This window comes from Schistocerca piceifrons, chromosome 5 (genome assembly GCF_021461385.2).
Source record: "Schistocerca piceifrons isolate TAMUIC-IGC-003096 chromosome 5, iqSchPice1.1, whole genome shotgun sequence".
Lineage (NCBI taxonomy): Eukaryota > Metazoa > Arthropoda > Insecta > Orthoptera > Acrididae > Schistocerca > Schistocerca piceifrons.
In genome coordinates, this window is record NC_060142.1 from 597,439,190 (window position 1) to 597,459,321 (window position 20,132).

Below are 20,132 nucleotides of genomic sequence, written 5' to 3' on the forward strand. Positions count from 1 at the left end.
TTGCTATACCACAAAAGTTACTACTAAAACATGTTTTTCTTCCTAGAAGAATTCAGAAAACTGTGCAGATATAAAACAGATACACTGCAAAAGCAACATTGTAAATTGTCACTCATTAGTAGCTTTGTGATAACATCGTGTAGCTGTCACATAAACTAACCACTGTGTCCTCTGGTATCTCACAGAAAGTACTTTAAACCCAGAATGTATTTTCAAGTAAACCAAAATGTTGCATTAAAATCTCATTAGCAGTACCAGTATGTGTCCTAAGTATGTAAGCCTGATAGTCGTTACGTAATCGTGCAACTAACAAGCAAGAATGTACAACTAACAACTCTGTGTCGTCTGTTCATTATAACAATGCATTCGTAATTTCTGTTTAAATAAGTTCTCTTGGTTCTTGACTGGATATTTCACTTCAAACATTGTTACATGTTAACAGATTCTAAATCTGACAAAGCATACTAGAAATGTGAAGTGAAAAGTTTTATGGCAAAGACAAAGTTAAAAAGCAGATTATATTTCAATAAACGGTTTTACATGTGAAATGTGGTGTAAACCTTTACTCTTCCTAGTACGCAGAGTTTCAACTTCAACGCAATTATCATATCGTATACGTCGGATTCTGTGGGGTCCATTGTAAACTAGAAAGAATTTGTGACTCAAGTGTTTCTTCTCATGTGACAATGAATGAGCTTTAATGAGAACTTTCTGACCAATATATAATTTCTTTGCATTTGCTTTACCGTGTAGTTCTCTCCTTTTGTCTGCTGCAGATTTTATATTTTTAAGAGCCAAATCAATTATGTCTTTGTGTCGAAGTTTACGTGTATTCAGGAAAGGTACAAGCTCTCTGATTCTGTTCGGTGGTTCTTCATTCTTCAGTACAAGAGTAGGTGGTAAAGCAGTGGAATCATGAGGCATTTCATTCAGCACATTTTGAAATAATTGTAGATATCTGTCCCAATGCTGATGCTTTCTGTGACAATAAAGTCTGAAAAGCTTATTGATTTCTTTCATAATCCGTTCAGACGGGTTGCAATGTGGTGAGTACAATGAAACAAAAACAGGTTTGATTTTATGATTCCGAAGCGTGCGTGACCAAACAGCAGATCTAAATTGCGGTCCGTTATCTGAAATGACTTTAGCAACGTGGCCAACTTCACGTAAGAAATTTTTAACAAAGGCGTTGGATACAGATCGTCCAGTGGCTTTACGTAACGGAGTGAAAGAAACAAATTTTGAAGTAAGTTCAACAGCGACTAGAACGTACGAAAATCCATTGGATGTTCTGACAAGCGGTCCCAAGAGATCAACAGCAGCAAATTCTTTTAATTTAGAAGGAATAATAGGAAACAACGGAGCACGATGTGAGACAGTAGATGGTTTCGCCTTTTGACAAAGTTTACAAATAGACAAGACTCTTCGAATTCTTTTTTCCATATTGTTAAAATAACAAGTCGTTCGAAGAATATGATAACATTTTCGTGGACCAAAATGTGCGTAGCTGAAATGAATGTACCAAATGAGCTTATTAGCAAAATCGTCAGGAATGCAAAGTACCCATAGCTTGTCATCAACAGTGCAGCGTTTGAACAGTATGTTGTTTCTAACCAGATAATAATGCCGAATCTGTGTGTGTGTCTTTTCATGCCATTTGCTCTTGATGTCTTTCCAAATCGGATCTTTATCTTGTTCATGAGCAATGTCCTTTAAAGATGTGGTGATGAAGTTTTCAAAGGCGACTTTCTGAATGTAAAGAATACTGAAATTTTTCTCGAGGTTGCCTTCTGTGGTACTTTTCTCAAGCCCAGCCGGTGCGCGAGACAGTGCGTCCGCAACAATGTTCTCCTTGCCGGGAATGTAGACTATTGTGAAGCGGAATTCTTGCAGAAACAATGCCCAACGTTTTAACCTGTCATGATTTAATTTTGAAGACATAAGAAATTGTAATGCACGATGATCACTGTATACTTTTACGTGCTTACCAGAAAGAAAGAAACGGAATTTGTTAAATGCCCAAACGATAGCTAAAGCTTCTAATTCAGTAACGGAATAATTTTTTTCAGATTTTGTTAGCACTCGGCTAGCAAAAGCAATGGTTTTCTGAACGGTAGTGTCATTTTCTATGGCTTCTTGAAATAAATGGGCACCAAGACCGACTTTAGAAGAATCCGTGCTAAGGCAGAAATCTTGTGACAGATCTGGATGAGCTAAGATTGTCGCGTGAAGTAACGCTTCTTTCAAAGAATTGAATTCCAATTGTGCTTGTTCGTCCCAGTTCCAAATAGTATTTTTTCCAGTGAGAGAACAAAGTTTTGGTGTAACAAGAATTTGCATATTCAGAAAGCGACGGTAGAAATTTACGAGACCTAGAAAACTGCGGACTTGTCTTTTTGTGGATGGAACTGGAATGGCTCTGATTGCTTCTAACTTTTCAGGATCCGGCTGAATGCCTTCAGAAGAAATAATATGTCCCAAAAACTTCACCTTTGTCCTACCGAATTCAGACTTTTCCAAGTTAACTGTAATTCCAGATTCTGCAAAAATACGTAACAAACTGTGGAGGATGCGATTATGTAGTTCCCATGAAGCTTCTGCTATTAGAATATCGTCCACATATAAGGTGATGTGACGTTTTAAGAACTCAGGTAATATGGAATTTAGCCCGCGAATGAATGCTGCTGAAGAAATGTTCAAACCAAAGGGAAGTTTCCGAAACTGATAACAAACGCCGAAACAAAGGAAAGCTGTGTATTTTCTACATTCTGGATGAAGTTCGATCTGATAAAAGCTGGATCTGAGATCAATGGAAGACAACACTTTTACACCATTAAAATTTTGAAGAAGTTCTTCCAACGTTTGCGGCCTGTCTGTTTCAGGAATAATGATCGTATTGATTTGTCTCGAATATAAGACAAGCCTGATCGATCCATTTTTCTTCTCAACAAGATGTAATGGATTGTTGTATGAGCTTACTGCAGGCTCAATAATGCCCTCGTCAAGCATAGATTGTATTTCTGTTCTAACACGGTCCCTATAATGTGCTGGAATTACATATGGTCTAACACAAAATTTAGTATGCTCACGAACACGAAATTGGTATTGAAATCCCTTGATTGTTCCTGTTTTATGAGTAAAAACTGTGGAATGTTCTTGTAAAATCTCAAAAAGGTCCTGCCTATCAGTGTCATTACAATTCTCAATTGTTTGAATTTTATTCTGAATTAACTCATTAGTATCAAATGCGCCGTCGATATCACCCCTGTCAGTACTTGCAGAGTGATTGTTAGTGTCAAGTTCCGTCGAAAATTCCGAACTGTTGTGTAACAGAAGGTAAAGCCGATTAATTTCCTCGTCATGGTTTGAGAGCCAATCTTCAAATTTCAAAGCTACTGACTTACCTTCTTTTTCTAAACTTATTTCAGCATCGTGAAAGCTTAAGATTGCTTTGTATTTATTTATAAAGTCTACTCCCAGTATAATTTTCGTCGACAATAATGGAACAATAAGAAAGTTCATAGAGAAGCTGTGGCTTTGACAAAAGAATTCTAAGTTGGTTTGTTGACGTACATCTACACTTTTTCCAAAGATTGCACCTTGCAATTTAATCTTACGTAACGGAAGTGTGGGGCAATCGTTCGATTTGTTGCATTTGCTAAAGGCTGTTTCACTGATTACTGAAATGGGACTGCCAGAGTCAAGTACTGCCGTAAATTTTACGTCATCTACTGTAATGTGAATCACAGGGTATGCAATGTTGTTATGTTTTACGTCGTGTTCTTGGAGTAAGATGTCCCTAATGTCTTCCATTTTTACGTAATTACTAGCTACGGCAGCTGCGTCGTTAGTTTCATAAGTACGTTTTGTTGCTGCCAGCGGTGTGAGTCATTGCCTATTGTCTCTTTGTTGGCGCGCGTCGTTATTGGGATTTGGAGACCTAACTTCTACAAATTCACCGTGACGAGAGGGCCCTGCTCTGTTTGAATCCCGCCAGTTCTGATGCAATTCAGGTCTGTCGTTACGATCATATCGTCTGTCGTCATGTCGGTAGATTCCATAGTTTCTTTCTTGTCGGTCACATGGTGGAGAATTTCTCCCTGAATCGTAACTGCGCGCTGGTCCGTTGCGTCTAAAGTTATTCTGTCTCCCTTGATAGTATTTATTTTGGTTCCCATATTGTCTGTTTCTCTTATTGTCTCTGTGATAGTCATTACCACGGAGAGGTGATCTTTCCCTGTAGTTATTACTACTCTGCCAACGGTTGTCATACGGGTGGTGTCTGTTTTGGTCACGATTTGTGTTGTGAGAATAGACTTGTCGTGTCAAGTTATTACTTCTTTCATCGCGGAATTGCGACGGATGTGACCTGTAATTGTTGTGTTCCTGGTTTCGCGTTCCGCGATTGTCAGTGCCAATTTCTAATTCTTGTAAGAGTCCCACTGCTTTCGTCTTTCTGCAGTGCGTGGAAATGCTAACATGCGAAATCCGCCTTCGCCTCTATTGGAACAACCAAATGGAGCACAACCTGGCATCGTTTACGAACGTCTGCAGAAAGAATTACAGATGTCAAAAACAATACTGTACAATTACTAACGTGTTTACTTCAAACATGTAGGCCTACCGACTTCATCACAAAACGCTTCATTATTTCAACTCGTATTTAAGATCGCAAACGCTAATTACGTACTAAAATCGATATACAACTAAATCGATCATGCATGCACAACGCATAACAAGTCTCTCAATAATTCAAATACCTTTTAATCGTTTCCAAAAGTCCTCTGAACTTCAATTCAACTCAAAAGCACGGCGAACATAGGAAGCGCGAGAGAAATTTGGCGCCATTTTTTCTGCCATAGCTAATCAACCAATCACGGGCAACTTCACCTATGGCCACTCTCTTTGTATACGGGCTGTCTGTACCCGCCGGGAGGCCCTAACCACACGGCATTTGCATATTACTAGATATTGGAATAAGACACAGCCACAAATGAGGCAAACTCACAACTGAAAATCAGACACATTTCTTATGGAGTGTGACTCCACACGCCTGCCTGTGACCTCAGCGTCAAACTCAAACGGCTCTTCGATCACACGGGCAGTGTTCCACGACAGCGTGCCTCACGCTGGCGTTTCACGCCCCGTGGGAACCCAGCTACGCAGGTGGCAGCGGTTGGGCTGACCGGTGGCGAATGTGGGGCGGCATGGGCCGCATAGCTGGTCGGCAACAACAGCAGAACCCTCGACGCGGACGTCTCGGCCGGCGAGTGGCGTCAAGGCTTCGTGGCCTGCAACACTAACGCCTCAGCTAACGGGCGGCGTCAGTGGGGGACGCAGGTGGGGGGCCGGGAAGCCGCGCCGACCGTGAATTAACGTGGCCATGCGCTTATGCTCGGTTTACACTAGCAAGTTATTGCAGCAATTTACTTGCGCGGAGGAACTTGCCGCGCGATTTGCGAGTGTAAACATAACGCCAAGTCGACTTGCGACTGTAGCAATTTATTACGGAAGTGACTTGCTGCACGTTTTCCGCTTCCAGTGTAAACACCACGCAAGAAGTATCTGCAAGTAACTTGCAACTTTTAGGTTTTATTTCTATTTCCTGCAAGTATGTCGTCTGCATAACACTCATATTTAACATTTTACTGAATGTGGCGACTTAATTTTATGCAACCATCTTATGTATTACATGCAAACAAATTTAAGAAATGGAGGAGAAACGGGAATGGATGAAGCAGGATACAGAACATTTTATTGAAGCCGTGGAGAGCTACCCCGAAATACTGAACGTGTATAACCGAGACTTTAAGGATAGAGTGAAGAAGATGAGTGCATTGAATGAAATCTCGTCGATGTTCGACACATCTATAAAAGAAGTACATAGAAAGTAGCATAACTTGAAGACACAACCCCGTTGCTACCTGCATCCACTTGCTTGTTGTTTTGGGAGTCTAGAAAAAGACGATGTGTAATTATTACATGCTCTATTTACTTAGCTTGTCACTTTCCATTTTATGAGCATTAGGAAAAAAAAAAGTTTTTTTATAAGCATATCATTCCGTAAAATGCAGTTTATTTCAATAAAAATTTAATTTCATTGTTGTGTTTTGACATACCTTCAAATAATTTTCCCTTTTCAAGACGTTAAAAAAGGCTCTACATACATCGGGTACGATAACAGAAATCGTGCTGACGGGAATATGAAACAACTACATTAGGGACTTGTATGAGTCTCGTACAGAGAAAAGATTTCAAAATTCAAACTTTTTTTGGTGGTATGTTTCACATAAATAAATGAAATGCCTATTTTATTCGTAGCTCACCGGCAGCTATAAATGATAGAGTGACTAGCAAACGTTCCTTTGCTAACATAGCAGTACCGAAGTTTGTGTCTCGTTTTGGTATGACGGGCGCTATTAACATCAACAAATACTCAGGATCATTTGAGGACATTCTGCAAAAGTTTTCAAAAGTATCCATGCTCTCGATACTAAGTTCTTGCAAAAGGTTATTACAGGCACCATTTTGCGATCTTCTCATTATCTACTCTCTAACCCAAATACTTCTCTTTTTCTTTTTCACGTTTTGCATTACAATTACAAGAGCTGCAGCATATCTCACCCGCCTACTTGTCATTTTACACTTCGGCTGACACTCGTAGTGGTACTGAAAGCATATGTAAACAGTATCAGCAAGTTGTTGACGCAAGTTTCTTGCCAAAGAGCTTGCGGAAGAATCTTGCTTAATTCTTGCGATGCTGTGTAAACACAGCTGCAAGGGGCTAGCAATAACTTGCAGCAATAACTTCTGCAAGCGACTTGCTAGTGTAAACCCAGCTTTAGTGTAGCCACAGGAGCGGCGCGGACACATCGCGCGCTTTTCTCTTCCATCGGCGCCCGGGTCAGGGTTAGCAGGCGACGCAGCACAAACGTGCACTGTGAGGCGCGGCCCATTGTACTCAGCGCGCACGTATTGGTGCGGCGCGCTGCGACAGGCAGGCAGTAGACTTTGCCCCGGGCACTGGAATGTGGGAACACAGAGTCTGGTGCGACATCGTAGCCGACGCGCCGCAGCACCCAGCGGTATAACAGCGGCAAATACTGACCGACCGCGCAACATCGAAACATGAACCAAAGGTAAACGGCCACCTTATGCACCGAACGGCGAGAACTAATCGCGTTTCTGACACTAATGTACATGGACAGAGAGAGGGAAGAAGGTTCTTGGATTCTGCGTATGACGACAATGTACAGGACGTCGAGCAGTAAGGACTAATCATGGGCACCCACGGCTGCCGTTAAATATCAGAACAGAAAATAAGGTAGAATAAAGAGAATATATTTCAGTGTAAGGAATACAGGGTGTTACAAAAAGGTACGGCCAAACTTTCAGGGAACATTCCTCACACACAAATAAAGAAAAGATGTTATGTGGACATGTGTCCGGAAACGCTTAATTTCCATGTTAGAGCTCATTTTAGTTTCGTCAGTATGTACTGTACTTCCTCGATTCACCGCCAGTTGGCCCAATTGAAGGAAGGTAATGTTGACTTCGGTGCTTGTGTTGACATGCGACTCATTACTCTACAGTACTAGAGGCCACTCTAGGACGACGAACAATTATGAAATCGGTGTTATTAATGTAAAACTGGAGTTCTCGTAATTCTGCCTAAATATGAGCCCTGTTCCTCTCTCGTCTTATGTTGTCTTCTTAGCCAAGCCATTAGAGTTTTTTATTTTACTCAAATTGGATACCTGCGAGTTTGTCGCTTTAAATGATGACGTATTTTACACATTTCAATGTAGCTATAAAAAAAAGGGGGGGGGAGTTTACCCGCATAACGTCCGTCTTCCACGTTGGTGTGAATTTTTTAAGCCTAATAATTTTACTTCTATTTTATAAAAAATTTTCTTGTTAGAAGTTCTAGTCCCGAATGACGCAGTACTGAGCGTTATAGGGGCAGCCTCTTCATCTGAAATTACGGTCTTGTGTTTTTAATATTCACGTTCTAGTGGTATATGATACGAAAAATCTGTTTATGTACTGCATCTGTGGGTTGTATTATACACCTTGTTTTCTCATTAAAAAAAAAATGGTTCAAATGGCTCTGAGCACTATGGGACTCAACTTCTGAGGTCATCAGTCCCCTAGAACTTACAACTACTTAAACCTAACTAACCTAAGGACAACACACACATCCATTCCCGAGGCAGGATAGGATTCGAACCTGCGACCGTAGCGGTCTCGCGGTTCCGGACTGTAGCGCCTAGAACCGCACGGCCACTCCGGCCGACTTTCTCATTTTAAATTTACCGCCTTCATTTATATTTTACTTCGTCAAAATTTTAGGATAAGTTATTGCACAGGTGCTGTCCCTAGCAATTCTATCTTATCAATGTTTTATGTGCATTACATTTATAAAGTTTTAGTGAGTATGTATATCCAGTTACTGTCTCTCATTCTTACAAGGGAACCTCCCCATCGCACCCCCCCCCCCCCCCCAGATTTAGTTATAGGTTGGCACAGTGGATAGGCCTTGAAAAATTGAACACAGACCAATCGAGAAAACAGGAAGAAGTTGTGTGGAACTATGAAAAAAACTCAGTAGTCCATGCGCAAGATAGGCAACATCAAGGATAATGTGAGCTCAAGAGTGCCGTGGTCCCGTGGTTAGCGCGAGGGGCTGCGGGACAAGAGGTCCTTGGTTCATGTTTTCTGCGGAGTAAAAAGTTTACTTTCTTTATTTTCGCAAAGTTATGATCTGTCCGTTCGTTCATTGACGTCTCTGTTCAAGTTTTCTACGGAGTAAAAAGTTTACTTTCTTTATTTTCGCAAAGTTATGATCTGTCCGTTCGTTCATTGACGTCTCTGTTCACTGTAATAAGTTTAGTGTCTGTGTTTTGCGACCGCATCGCAAAACCGTGCGATTAGTAGACGAAAGGACGTGCCTCTCCAATGGGAACCGAAAACATTTGATCGCAAGGTCATAGGTCAACCGATTCCTCCACAGGAAAACACGTCTGATATATTCTATACGACACTGGTGACGGCATGTGCGTCACATGACAGGAATATGTTGTCGACCCACCTAACTTGTACACTTGGTGGATGGGTAAAAAGATTCTTCTACCTTGCCCGATTTAGGTTTTCTTGTGGATGTGATAATCACTCCCAAAAAAGTAATGAAAACAAAAGAGTTTGTCACATAAACTGAAAATAAAAAATTAAACTTTTTACTCGAGGGAAGAGTTGAACCAAGGACATCTCGTTCCGCAGCTCCTCACGCTAACCACGGGACTACGTCTCTCCGGAGCTCACGTGATACTTGATGTTGCATATGTTGCGCATGGAATACTGAGTTTGTATATTTTGCTTATTTTTTCATAGTTCTACACAACTTCTTCCTGTTTTCTCGATTGATCTGTGTTCAGTTTTTCAAGGCCTATCCACTGTGCCAACTTACAACTAAATCTGAGGGGGGTGCGATGGGGAGGTTCCCCTGTTAGCACCTATTGAGGTGATTCTGTATTAGGCTTCAGTACTAGCACAAGACGCTGTGGTGCATTATGCTTACTACCTGAGCCCCTATCTTACTCTGTTACTCGCTCCTGTGAACGGGAACGCATTATGCAGATCTTGGTGCCTCTCGCGTCCATCTAGAAAAGGCAATGATTTTACTGTTTTATATTTCTAGTTTGTACTGAGTCTAACGAAGGCGATGTTCGCCTGATATATTCGACGATGCCCTTTGATTACACTGACTAAAGGATTCTTCTAAGAAATACCAAATTAACTTATTTGCCCTTTCAATAGTTGATCTGTTTATATATGCTTATAGGTTATCCAAGGCTGCACAACACGATCGCGGTTCTTAAATAGATGTATTTGTTCTCTGTTTTCTATGTAGATAACCTGAAGATGCCTAAATAAGGCGAAACGCGTCGTTGAAAAATAAAAAACTAAAATTGCAACCAAGACTGTTTTTAACCAATACGAACAACTAAATAATGGGGCAACGGAAGGGCAGGCGGTTTATGTTACGATGGTGGCCAGTCACGGGGTGCAGAGTCAGAGGCTCTGCCTCCCAAGATAGACGTCTGTTCTGCCCGAGGTTTGGATCAGAAGAGAGAAAGCAGCTCTGTTCAGCACTGCAGAATCTTCCAGAGTCGACACACATGGCGTATATCCCACGCACTCTATTGCCTAAAATCGATGGCGTGAACTCGTTAGAAGTTTCAGCAGAGGGTGCAAGGAGTCTGTTGTCAGCAGCTGTAACTGGACAGAACTGCCTCGGTTCTGAAAGGCATCCAACTTGTGTCACATAGGCACAGCCAGAGTTGTGAGGGAGAAAACTTGTAAAGGTTTGACTGGGCCTTTGAAAAAAATTTTTTAAATCAATTCCCTAAAACATTCCTTGACTCACTATCACCCTGAACTGTAGTAGCCCTTTGATCAAGAGGTGAAAAATTGCAGAAACTGCAATATTGCATCCTCGTCAAAATATATTTCTCTGCTTATGCCGATTTACTTTTCAGATTTTCGTGAATACACAGTTCGATTGATTACACGTAGCATCGAATAATTTCATAGCTGCGTTTCTTTTTGGATCTACTCTCACTGCCAGGTTTATATGTTTTCGTAGGAATCTTCTCGTGCAGAACACAAGACTTCATATACAAACAAACCACACTGGCGCCAAAAGTGTGTAATATCTTGTTAATGCGTGATGTTTTTGGCAGCTTCGTTTTACCAATAATATTTCTTGCAGTACATAAGACGTTCCTCATAAGGGTGTCATGGCAGGCTGTAATTCATTTACATTAGAACAGAGCACATTTTAATAGTGCTTCTCGTTGGTTTATTGAATTTAACAGAAAAATATAAGAGAAAAATTAGTCATCAACAATATATTACCTAACATTAACTAAAACAGTTACGCAGTTTTTCGATTCCATGCCAGCATATGGCTACTGGTTTACCCAAGTTTAAAGTGCATTTTCGTCCACAAAGAAATTTTTTTTGATGTGTGTTCGATAAGGAGCGAGAAAAATAAATGTTTTATGGTGATAGATCAGAAGAATAATTGCAGTAGAGACAGCTATCCAGCCAAAGCCCTCAATAGATTCCTTAACAAAATCACCAGAGTGCAGACGGCCGTTATCATACATCAGCAACACTTGATGCAGTTTCCTTTGTTGCTTTTCTTACGTTCCAGCCGAAAGGTGTCTCAGTCGTGGGAAACTGATGCCAAGTGCGTTGGACACACCCCTGAAATGAAGTTCTTAACACAAAACACCTTCTCTGTGCCACCCGATGCACAAAGGTACGTTTTGAGGACTCGCACTGGCCTTTGCTTCAGATCTTTTTTGCTAGGCCAACCACTATTTTTTGTAAAGTTAACACATGATTGTTCAAAAGTTGAATATACAGAACTTAAGAGAACGAATTTTAAGCCATGGTCTGCCAGCCCTGCTTAGAAAACTATGATGACAGTTCCTTGCCGGACAGAACTAAGGTATTCCAGTTCAGAAAGATGAAAGGGATAGTATTTCACCGAAAGCACTATGTTACGCCATTTAGAGCAGCCAAGGTACACTCCAAGAAAACGAAAGACACACCAGGAAGGAATTATTTGAATGGGACAGAAATCGGTTGATGTGATGTTCATCTACAGACAAACGAATTATTAAACATTTCAGAAAAATTGGATAGTTTATTCCAGAGAAAGAACTTCACAAATTGAGCAAACCAATAATGCATTGGTCAATCTCTGCCTCTTATACAAGCAGTTATTCGGCTTGGTATTGAATGTTAGTGTTATTGGCTGTCCTCCTGAGTGATATCGTGCCAAATTCTATCCAACTGGGACGTGAGGTCGTCAGAATTCCGAACTCGTTGGAGGGCTCTCCTCATAATGCTTCAGACGATCTCATGTGGGCGGAGATCCGGCTATCTTGCTGGCCAAGGTAGGGTTTGACAAGCACTAAGACGAGCAGTAAAATCGCCGTGCGTGTGAGGGCATTATCTTGCTGTAATGCAAGCCCAGCACAGGTAGCCATTAAGGGCAACAAAATTGGGCGAAGGATGTCGTCAACATATCGCTGTGCCATAACAGTGACGCAGATGACAAGCAAAGGGGCCCTGCTACGAAAAGAAATGACAACCAAGACCATCAGTCCTGGTTGTTGGGCTGTATGGCGGGCTACAGTCAAGTTGGTATCCCAGATCTGTCCAGGGCTGCTCCAGAGACGTCTTCGCAGGTCATCTGGGCTCAGCTCGAAGCGGGTTTCATTACTGAAGACATTTCTGCTCAAGTCAATGAGATTCCAGGCCGACGGCGTGTTTGGAGGTGCCACAGACACCTGTGGGGTATCATCCTCTCGCCCGTCATACGGCCTGACAACCAGGAATGATGGTCCGGGTTGACATTTCTTTTCATAGCAGGACCTATCTCGCCGTCATCCGAGGCACCCTTACAGCACAATGGTACGTCGACGACATTCTTCGCCCTGTTTTGTTGTCCTTCATTGCTAGCGATCCTGGGCTTACAATTCAACAAGATAATACCTGTTAACGCACTGCGAGAGTTTATAACGCTTGTCTTCGTGCATGCTTGGTCAGCAAGATCGCTGGATCTCTTCCCAATCGAGACCGTTTGGATTTTGACGATCTCTCGCCCACTTGGACAGAATTTGGCATGATATCTCATAGGAGGCATCCAATATCTCTAGCAATCAGTGTCTAGCCGAACAGCTGCTTGCATAAGGGCCAGAGATGGACCAACGCTTTATTGTCTTGGTAAGTTTGTAAAGCTCTTTCTCTGGAATAAATCATTCAATTTTTCTGTAATTTCAAGCATTGGTTGTCAGTAAATGTACATCACATCTACTGACTTACGTCCAATTCGAATAATTCCTTCGTGGTGCATCGTTTTTCTCTTATCTTAGAGTGTATGTAATGGCTGTCACAGATAGATGGGCAGCTAAGCTGAGCTGGACTTTAGGAGTTAGCCTCAGCCACCGGCACATCTTCGCTGGAGTATAGACGGAACTGTTGCTACGAGCAGCTGTGGTGGAAATTCCACCAACTCATACTTACAAGCATTTAATGCACACACACAGCATACAAATCTAGATCTCACTACTTCTAAACTTCCACAATCTTAAGTAACATTAAAAATGTGCAAATTGTTTTTGTCCTAGGTTAGCAACAAAAATACTTACGTTAACGTAATGTTTTATAAGAAACTACCCATTTCAAATACACTGGGTGGTCAAAAATTGCATGCCCAAACTGACAGTGATGATCACGGGCACAAAAACAAACGTATTTCGTAAAGCAATCATGTGCCGGGAAAGCATACTGTTGGAGTACTGACCATGCAGGAGGTTATTGTTGTGTGTGATTCAGAGTAAAATGGTGTTAAATGTTTTTCATTGCTTCATTGTGTCGATCACTATTACATTACAATAAATAGTGAAAGTGAGCACTATTAATCTCTATACAGAGCTGGTATCGACGTAGCGGGCGTCTAGTGTTTGGTATAAAATGCATGGTGTGTTCTGTATTTGTGTGGCTGCTGCAAGAATTCTTGCAACCAATTCCGCCTCCCAGTCAACAGCGTAACAATACACCTCCACTTGCATGCAGCTCCAGAGAAAGAAGCCTAATGGAGCCAGGTCTAGTGGTCTTGCAGGACAGTGTTAATGGGGTGAGATCTGGTGATCTTGGAGGACAGTGTTGATGGGGTGGGATCTGGTGACCTTGTTGCAGGACAGTGTTAATGGGGTGGGATCTGGTGATCTTGCAGGACAGTGTTAATGGGGTGGGATCTGGTGATCTTGCAGGACAGTGTTAATGGGGTGGGATCTGGTGATCTTGTTGCAGGACAGTGTTAATGGGGTGGAATCTGATGATCTTGCAGGGCAGTGTTAATGGGGTGGGATCTGGTGATCTTGCAGGACAGTGTTAATGGGGTGGGATCTGGTGATCTTGCAGGACAGTGTGCTGGCCCTCTCCATACTGTCCTGCAGGCACCAGTGCTACCCACTGTTTACTGACTTAGTGTCAAAGAGCATGGCATCACAGCACACAACGTATCTCAGACTAAAATTTGGTGAAACACCATTAAACACAACGAGTTTTACCTGCTTCTCTTATGTGTTACCTAAGCATGCTCAGTGCTCGTGCACTATGGGCTTCAGACACATGGTTTATTTACAAAATATATTTGTTTCTGTCTCCTGTATTATCTCTGTTAGTATGGGCACTGAAGTTTTTAACACCCTGTGCAGCATTTGATATACTTTTGATCTGTGTTTGAGTGCAATTTATTGTGATATTCTTTATTATTGATATTGGCCTAAATTGTGGATGGAGTTGTATAGTGGGGAAAAGCCGATACCAGCAATCTACAGGAGGCAAGCTAAAAGAAATATTGGGGATTATGCATAGTAAGCTGGTATTGGTTGTCAAGACTGGAGGATAACCTGTTTTTATACTTGAAAGGGTAACGACCTCTGGCTACCTGAAGACCATTGGGGAACTTTCAAGTTTTTACAGGAAATGGTATTGATAAACGTTATGGAACTAACACTTTGACCCATTACCTGTGTGGGACACTTTGAGTCTGTTTTCTGTGAATTTAAGTTTGTCAGCTGAGTTAGCCCACCTCAAATCCAGTTTTCACCACGATGTTTATAGTGAAAGACAGATCAGACATGCATTGTGCAACTTCGATGATGGAGTCCCAGTACCTGAAGGTGGACAAGAGGATCTTTGTCTCTCCGTAGTTGATGCTATGTCCCATGTCGAGACAGTGTTCAGGAGCAGCAGACTTTCCTGGCTGACCTAATCAGGTGTGGTGTCTACATTCAGCACGTCTATCTTCAATACTGTGACACTTCTGGTCAGTATATGATTTCTCTCATGAGAGACCTAGGTAGCCCTTAAGAGTTACATGAACACGAATTCACAGTTAAGATAGAGTAAATGTTATATAAACTGAAGGTGGGGGGCGGGAGCGGGGACAAAGGAAAGGGAAGGGAAGGGACTATTGATGTCAGCTGCATCGGGACTTTACGCAGAATCAATGGCAACGAGTGAAAATGTGTGCCGAACGTGGATTCGAACCCGGGATCTCCTGCTTACTGGGCAATTGTGTTAAACACTGCTCCACGCGGACACAGTGTTTATAGCAAACAGCGCGGAGTATCTTGGCACGCCTCTCAGTTGACCCACATTCCCATCTAGCGCCTCCTATCCGTTGTCACAGTCCATCTGTCTTTAAGAGATCCCCACATCGCTTGTACTCGCTCTGGAGGGTGGAAGATACACTTTGTTTGATGTTTGTTGAAAATGTTGCCGATTTTAAGGGACGCGCCACTAAGATAAGGTAGAAAAACCATCCTCATGGATATCTCAGTTTCTTCTGGCTATCCTTGAGATTTAGTGTGTGCTGGTTCAAATGCATTTTGAATCTGCTTGTCAGCGTACCCGTTATCGACAAACACAGGGTTAAAATGCATAAGCTCTGCTGATAAGCAGTAATACAGTAAAGTGCAGTCTCCGTAATGTAAGTCAATGACCATACCAGAACACATTCCACTGGCATTATCAAAGCTCATTTCCAGAACGAGTTGACAGTTGGCGGGAGCTAGACAGAATGTATTTGGAAGATATCTTATTCGACATAAAATGGAAACAAAGGTGAAAGTGAGGTACTAGTGTAGAGCGTGTTTAGAGTAGTGTGCCTAGTTAATTACAGGTCAAGTACAAAAATGGTTCAAATGGCTCTGAGCACTATGGGACTTAACATCTAAGGTCATCAGTCCCCTAGAACTTAGAATTACTTAAACCTAACTAACCTAAGGACATCACACACATCCATGCCCGAGGCAGGATTCGAACCTGCGACCGTAGCGGTCACGCGGTTCCAGACTGAAGCGCCTAGAACTGCACAGCCACACCGGCCAGCAATATGAGATAACTCTAGTTTTTTGAACGAGAGTCCGTAACACACAACTGCGACTGGATGGGTGATGGCAGCTCGCATCTCGTAGATTAGGCTGGCGAGATTTCAAAGAGAAAAAACCGGGACACTTGTATTGACACTTTATATCTAACTTCATAACTACACTTACTCTTACTTTTCTTGTGAGTTATCCTGATATTTCGAAATCGATAATAGCCCTATGACGAAGCAGCAGCTGAAAAAGCCATAGCAAAAACGTATCTTCATTTCGTGAACTGGAAAGGAGCACCTAGTTACCTCACACATAAACAAAATTCTTTTCTTCAGAAATAAGGAAGGCCGGCAGTATACTCGTACGTTTTTTACGGTGATAGCCTGGATATATTTTCTGCAATGCTTAGTCACTCACTAGCTACTTAGCTACAATTTGTTAATCCTAAAAACTGTAATATTACTAATCAATTATCAGATGCAAACTATACATTTCATACTAAAATTTAAGATTTCGTATGGCTGCACATTGTTAGGGCAAGCGCGCATACATACCAAAGCACTGCTAACACACGCCTCACCGCTCACATTCTTCAGGCCCATTAGGAGAAATCGTTTAAGTGATTCTCCTTTTTACTTCCTTTGGTTTTCTTTTTACTTCTCTCGAGAGCCATAAAGTGGAAGCTCGGAAAATTAGAGGCGAGGGTAGGTAAAGCCTGCTTATTTTTCATCATATCTCTTACTCTATCCTCAGGCATAAGACGAGTTGAGGATAATGTTAACGTTCTGTTTCTAGGAAACTTGTTTTCACTAATATTTAACTACGTGGGAAATGTTATTACAAGTATTTTGCTTCTCGATTAAAAACCAGGACAATTATGTGTCCCGATCGATTTTCTCGGGACACCAGCACATTTATGTGAAAATCGTGACTATCGTGGCAAAACTGGGACGTCTGATAAGCCAAGCCTATCGTAGATATAGGTCACAGTTGTTTGGTTTACGGAACACACTGTGACCCAAGGGACCATCTTCCTTTCTACGTATCATGTCATCTAAAACTGAGAGGTCTCCATTTTTTTCCACTTCCATGGTGAAGCAAATGCTCAAAGGAATTAAGATCCAGAAATGAAGGTAGTGTTGCTGCCCCATGTGGCCGTACCACAAAGGAGTCGTCATATATCTCCAGAAAAAATTAGGTTTCAAAACCACCGAATGAAGTGCTATGTCCTCGAAGACTTCCACAAAAAAAAGTTAACTACTGAGGGAGACAAAAATGTTCAAATGTGTGTGAATTCCTAAGGGACCAAACTGCTGAGGTCATCGGTCCTTAGACTCACACACCACTTAAACTAACTTATGCCAAGAACGACACACACACCGATGCCCAAGGGAGGACTTGAACATCCGGCGGGAGGGCCTGAGCAATCCGTGACATGGCGCCTTAAGCCGCGCGGCCACTCCGCGTGGCTGAGGTAGACAAAAAAATGGTTCAAATGGCTTTGAGCGCTATGCGACTTAACTTCTGAGGTCATCAGTCGCCTAGAACTTAGAACTAATTAAACCGAACTAACCTAAGGACATCACACACATCCATGCCCGAGGCAGGATTCGAACCTGCGACCTTAGCGGTCGCTCGGCTCCAGACTGTAGCGCCTAGAACCGCACGGCCACTCCAGCCGGATGAGGGAGACAAAGTGCTAGCCATAGCAGCATGGTCAGTTTACTCAAAATATTCTTCGTTAAACAGAAATTGATTAGACGTAAGCACATGTTTGAAAATATGTAAGATGTCACGTTGATAGGATTTCTCAACCTTGAAAAATCGTTCGACGATGTCAAATGGTTCGCGATGTTCTAAATTCTGAGAAGAATAAGGGGAAACTATCGGAAAACTTGGGTAATATACAATATGTACAAGAGCCAAGAGGGATCAATAAGAGCAGAAGACCAACAACGAAGCGCTCGGATTAAAAAGGGTATAAGGCAGGATGCAGTCCTTCGCCCTTACTCTTCGACCTATACACCGAAGAGGCAGTGACGGATATAAAAGAAAGTTTCAAGAGTAGGATTAAAATTCTAAGGGAAAGGATATCAATTATAAGATTCGCTGTGACATTGCTAACCTTCAGTGAAAGTGAAGAAGAATTACACGACCTGCTGTATAGAAAGAAGAGTCTAATGAGTACAGAATGTAGATTGAGAGTAAGTCGAAGAAAGACGAAATTAATGAGAAGTAGCAGAAATGAAACCGCAAGGAACTTAACATCATGATTGATGATGACAAAGTAGACGAAGTTAAGGAATTCTGCTACGTAGACAACATAATAACCCATCACGGATGGAACAAGGAGGACATAAAAAGCAGACAATGACCGGCAAAAAGAGCTCTCCTGGCGAAGAGGTGTCTACTAGTGTCAAATATAGGCCTTAATTTGTGACAGAGATTTCTCGAAATGTACGTTTGGAGCACATGGTAGTGATACATGGACTGTGGAGAAACCAGAAAAGAAGAGAATCGAAGCATTTGAGGTTCAAATGTTCAAATATGTGTGAAATCTTATGGGACTTAACTGCTAGGGTCATCAGTCCTTAAGCTTACACACTACTTAACCTAAATTATCCTAAGGACAAACACACACACCCATGCCCAAGGGAGGACTCGAACCTCCGCCGGGACCAGCCGCGCAGACCATGACTGCAGTGCCCCTGACCGCTCGGCTAATCCCGCGCGGCGAGCATTTGATGTGTGGTGCTACAGACGACTGTTGAAAATTAAGTGGTCTGACAAGGTAAGGAATGAGGAGGTTCTCCGCAGATTCGATGAGGAGAGTAACTTACGGAAAACACTGTGAAGAAGAAGGCCAGGATGGTACGATATGTGTTAAGATACCAGGGAGTAACTTCCATGGTAATAGAGGGATCTGTAGCTGGTGAAAACTGTAGAGGAAGTCAGAGTCGGAATACATCCAGCAAATAATTGAGAATGTGGGCTGCAAGTGCTGCTCTGAGATGAAGAGGTTGGCACAGGAGAGGAAATAGTGGCGGGGCAGCATCAAAGCAGTTAGAAGACTGATGACTTAAAAAAAAAAAGTGTCTTCCTCCAGCTTAGCTTCTATGAATTGTCTTGCATCCACCAGAAGTACTCGTCCGAAAAAAAAGCACTCAGCACTCCGTCTTCAGGCCACGAGTGGCCTACCGGGACCATCGGACCGCCGTGTCATCCTCAGAGGAGGATGCGAATAGGAGGGGCGTGTGGTCAGCAACCCGCTCTCCCGGTCATTATGATGGTATTCTTGACCGAAGCCGCTACTATTCGGTCCAGTAGCTCCTCAATTGGCATCACGAGGCTGAGTGCACCCCGAAAAATGGCAACAGCGCATAGCGGCCTGGATGGTCACCCATCCAAGTGCCGACCACGCCCGACAGCGCTTAACTTCGGTGATCTCACGGCAACCGGTGTATCCACTGCGGCAAGGCCGTTGCTCGTGAACAAAGAGACCACATCGAAACTCACAAACACATCGGTTGGTTCGAGAAGCAAATTCTTTAGTCCCCTCCAGGAAAAAGCACTTCTTTCTCTCTCTCTCTCTGTCACACACAGACACGCTGCCACGCTGCACGGACTTACGACAGGCGACGCTGGCAGGCTGCCGGCAGAGCAGGAGTAGCAGCAGAAGCCCCGTCAAATCGCAGAGGCGCCCATCCTGCGACATGGTGTGCACCGCCGCCGAGCCTGCTGCAACACTGCTATTCCTACTGCTACTGCTGCAGCAGCCGCTGCTGCGCACTGAGCAATGAGGAAAAGCGACGGCCGCCCATTCAGCGGTGCCTGTTCCAGGAAGGCCGGCGAACGGGCTATGGCGAGCAGTCCCGGACGGTGACGCGTCTTCCTCTTCCTGTCCTACGAGGAAACCAGCGTTAGCGTCGCGGCCTTGTACTTCCGAAGAGCAACCAGTTCCGAAGTCACGTCTCCTTCTGACCCGCAGCCAGCATCTGTACTGCTAAACGGCTAAACCGTGGACGGTCACAGCTGCAGGTTGATTTTCATTATTTCATGTAATTATTGATCGCTATTAAAAATTTAAAATGCTCTCATAATATACTCGTTAAGAGATACGATCTTACACTATTGGCCATTAAAATTGCTACACCACGAATATGA

The 20,132-nt window shown here is 42.7% G+C and overlaps 1 protein-coding gene across 1 annotated transcript in view; it reads right to left on the reverse strand.

Annotated features, from left to right (window-relative positions):
- The window catches only part of LOC124799273, an 82,923-nt gene extending 63,206 nt beyond the window's left edge, over positions 1 to 19,717 (reverse strand). The window contains exon 1 of the mRNA XM_047262838.1: positions 19,599 to 19,717. Within this exon, the coding sequence (XP_047118794.1) occupies positions 19,599 to 19,683 (85 nt within the window). The 5' untranslated portion in view covers positions 19,684 to 19,717. The remainder of the gene's footprint in view (positions 1 to 19,598) is intronic.
- Positions 19,718 to 20,132: the final 415 nt, after the last annotated feature.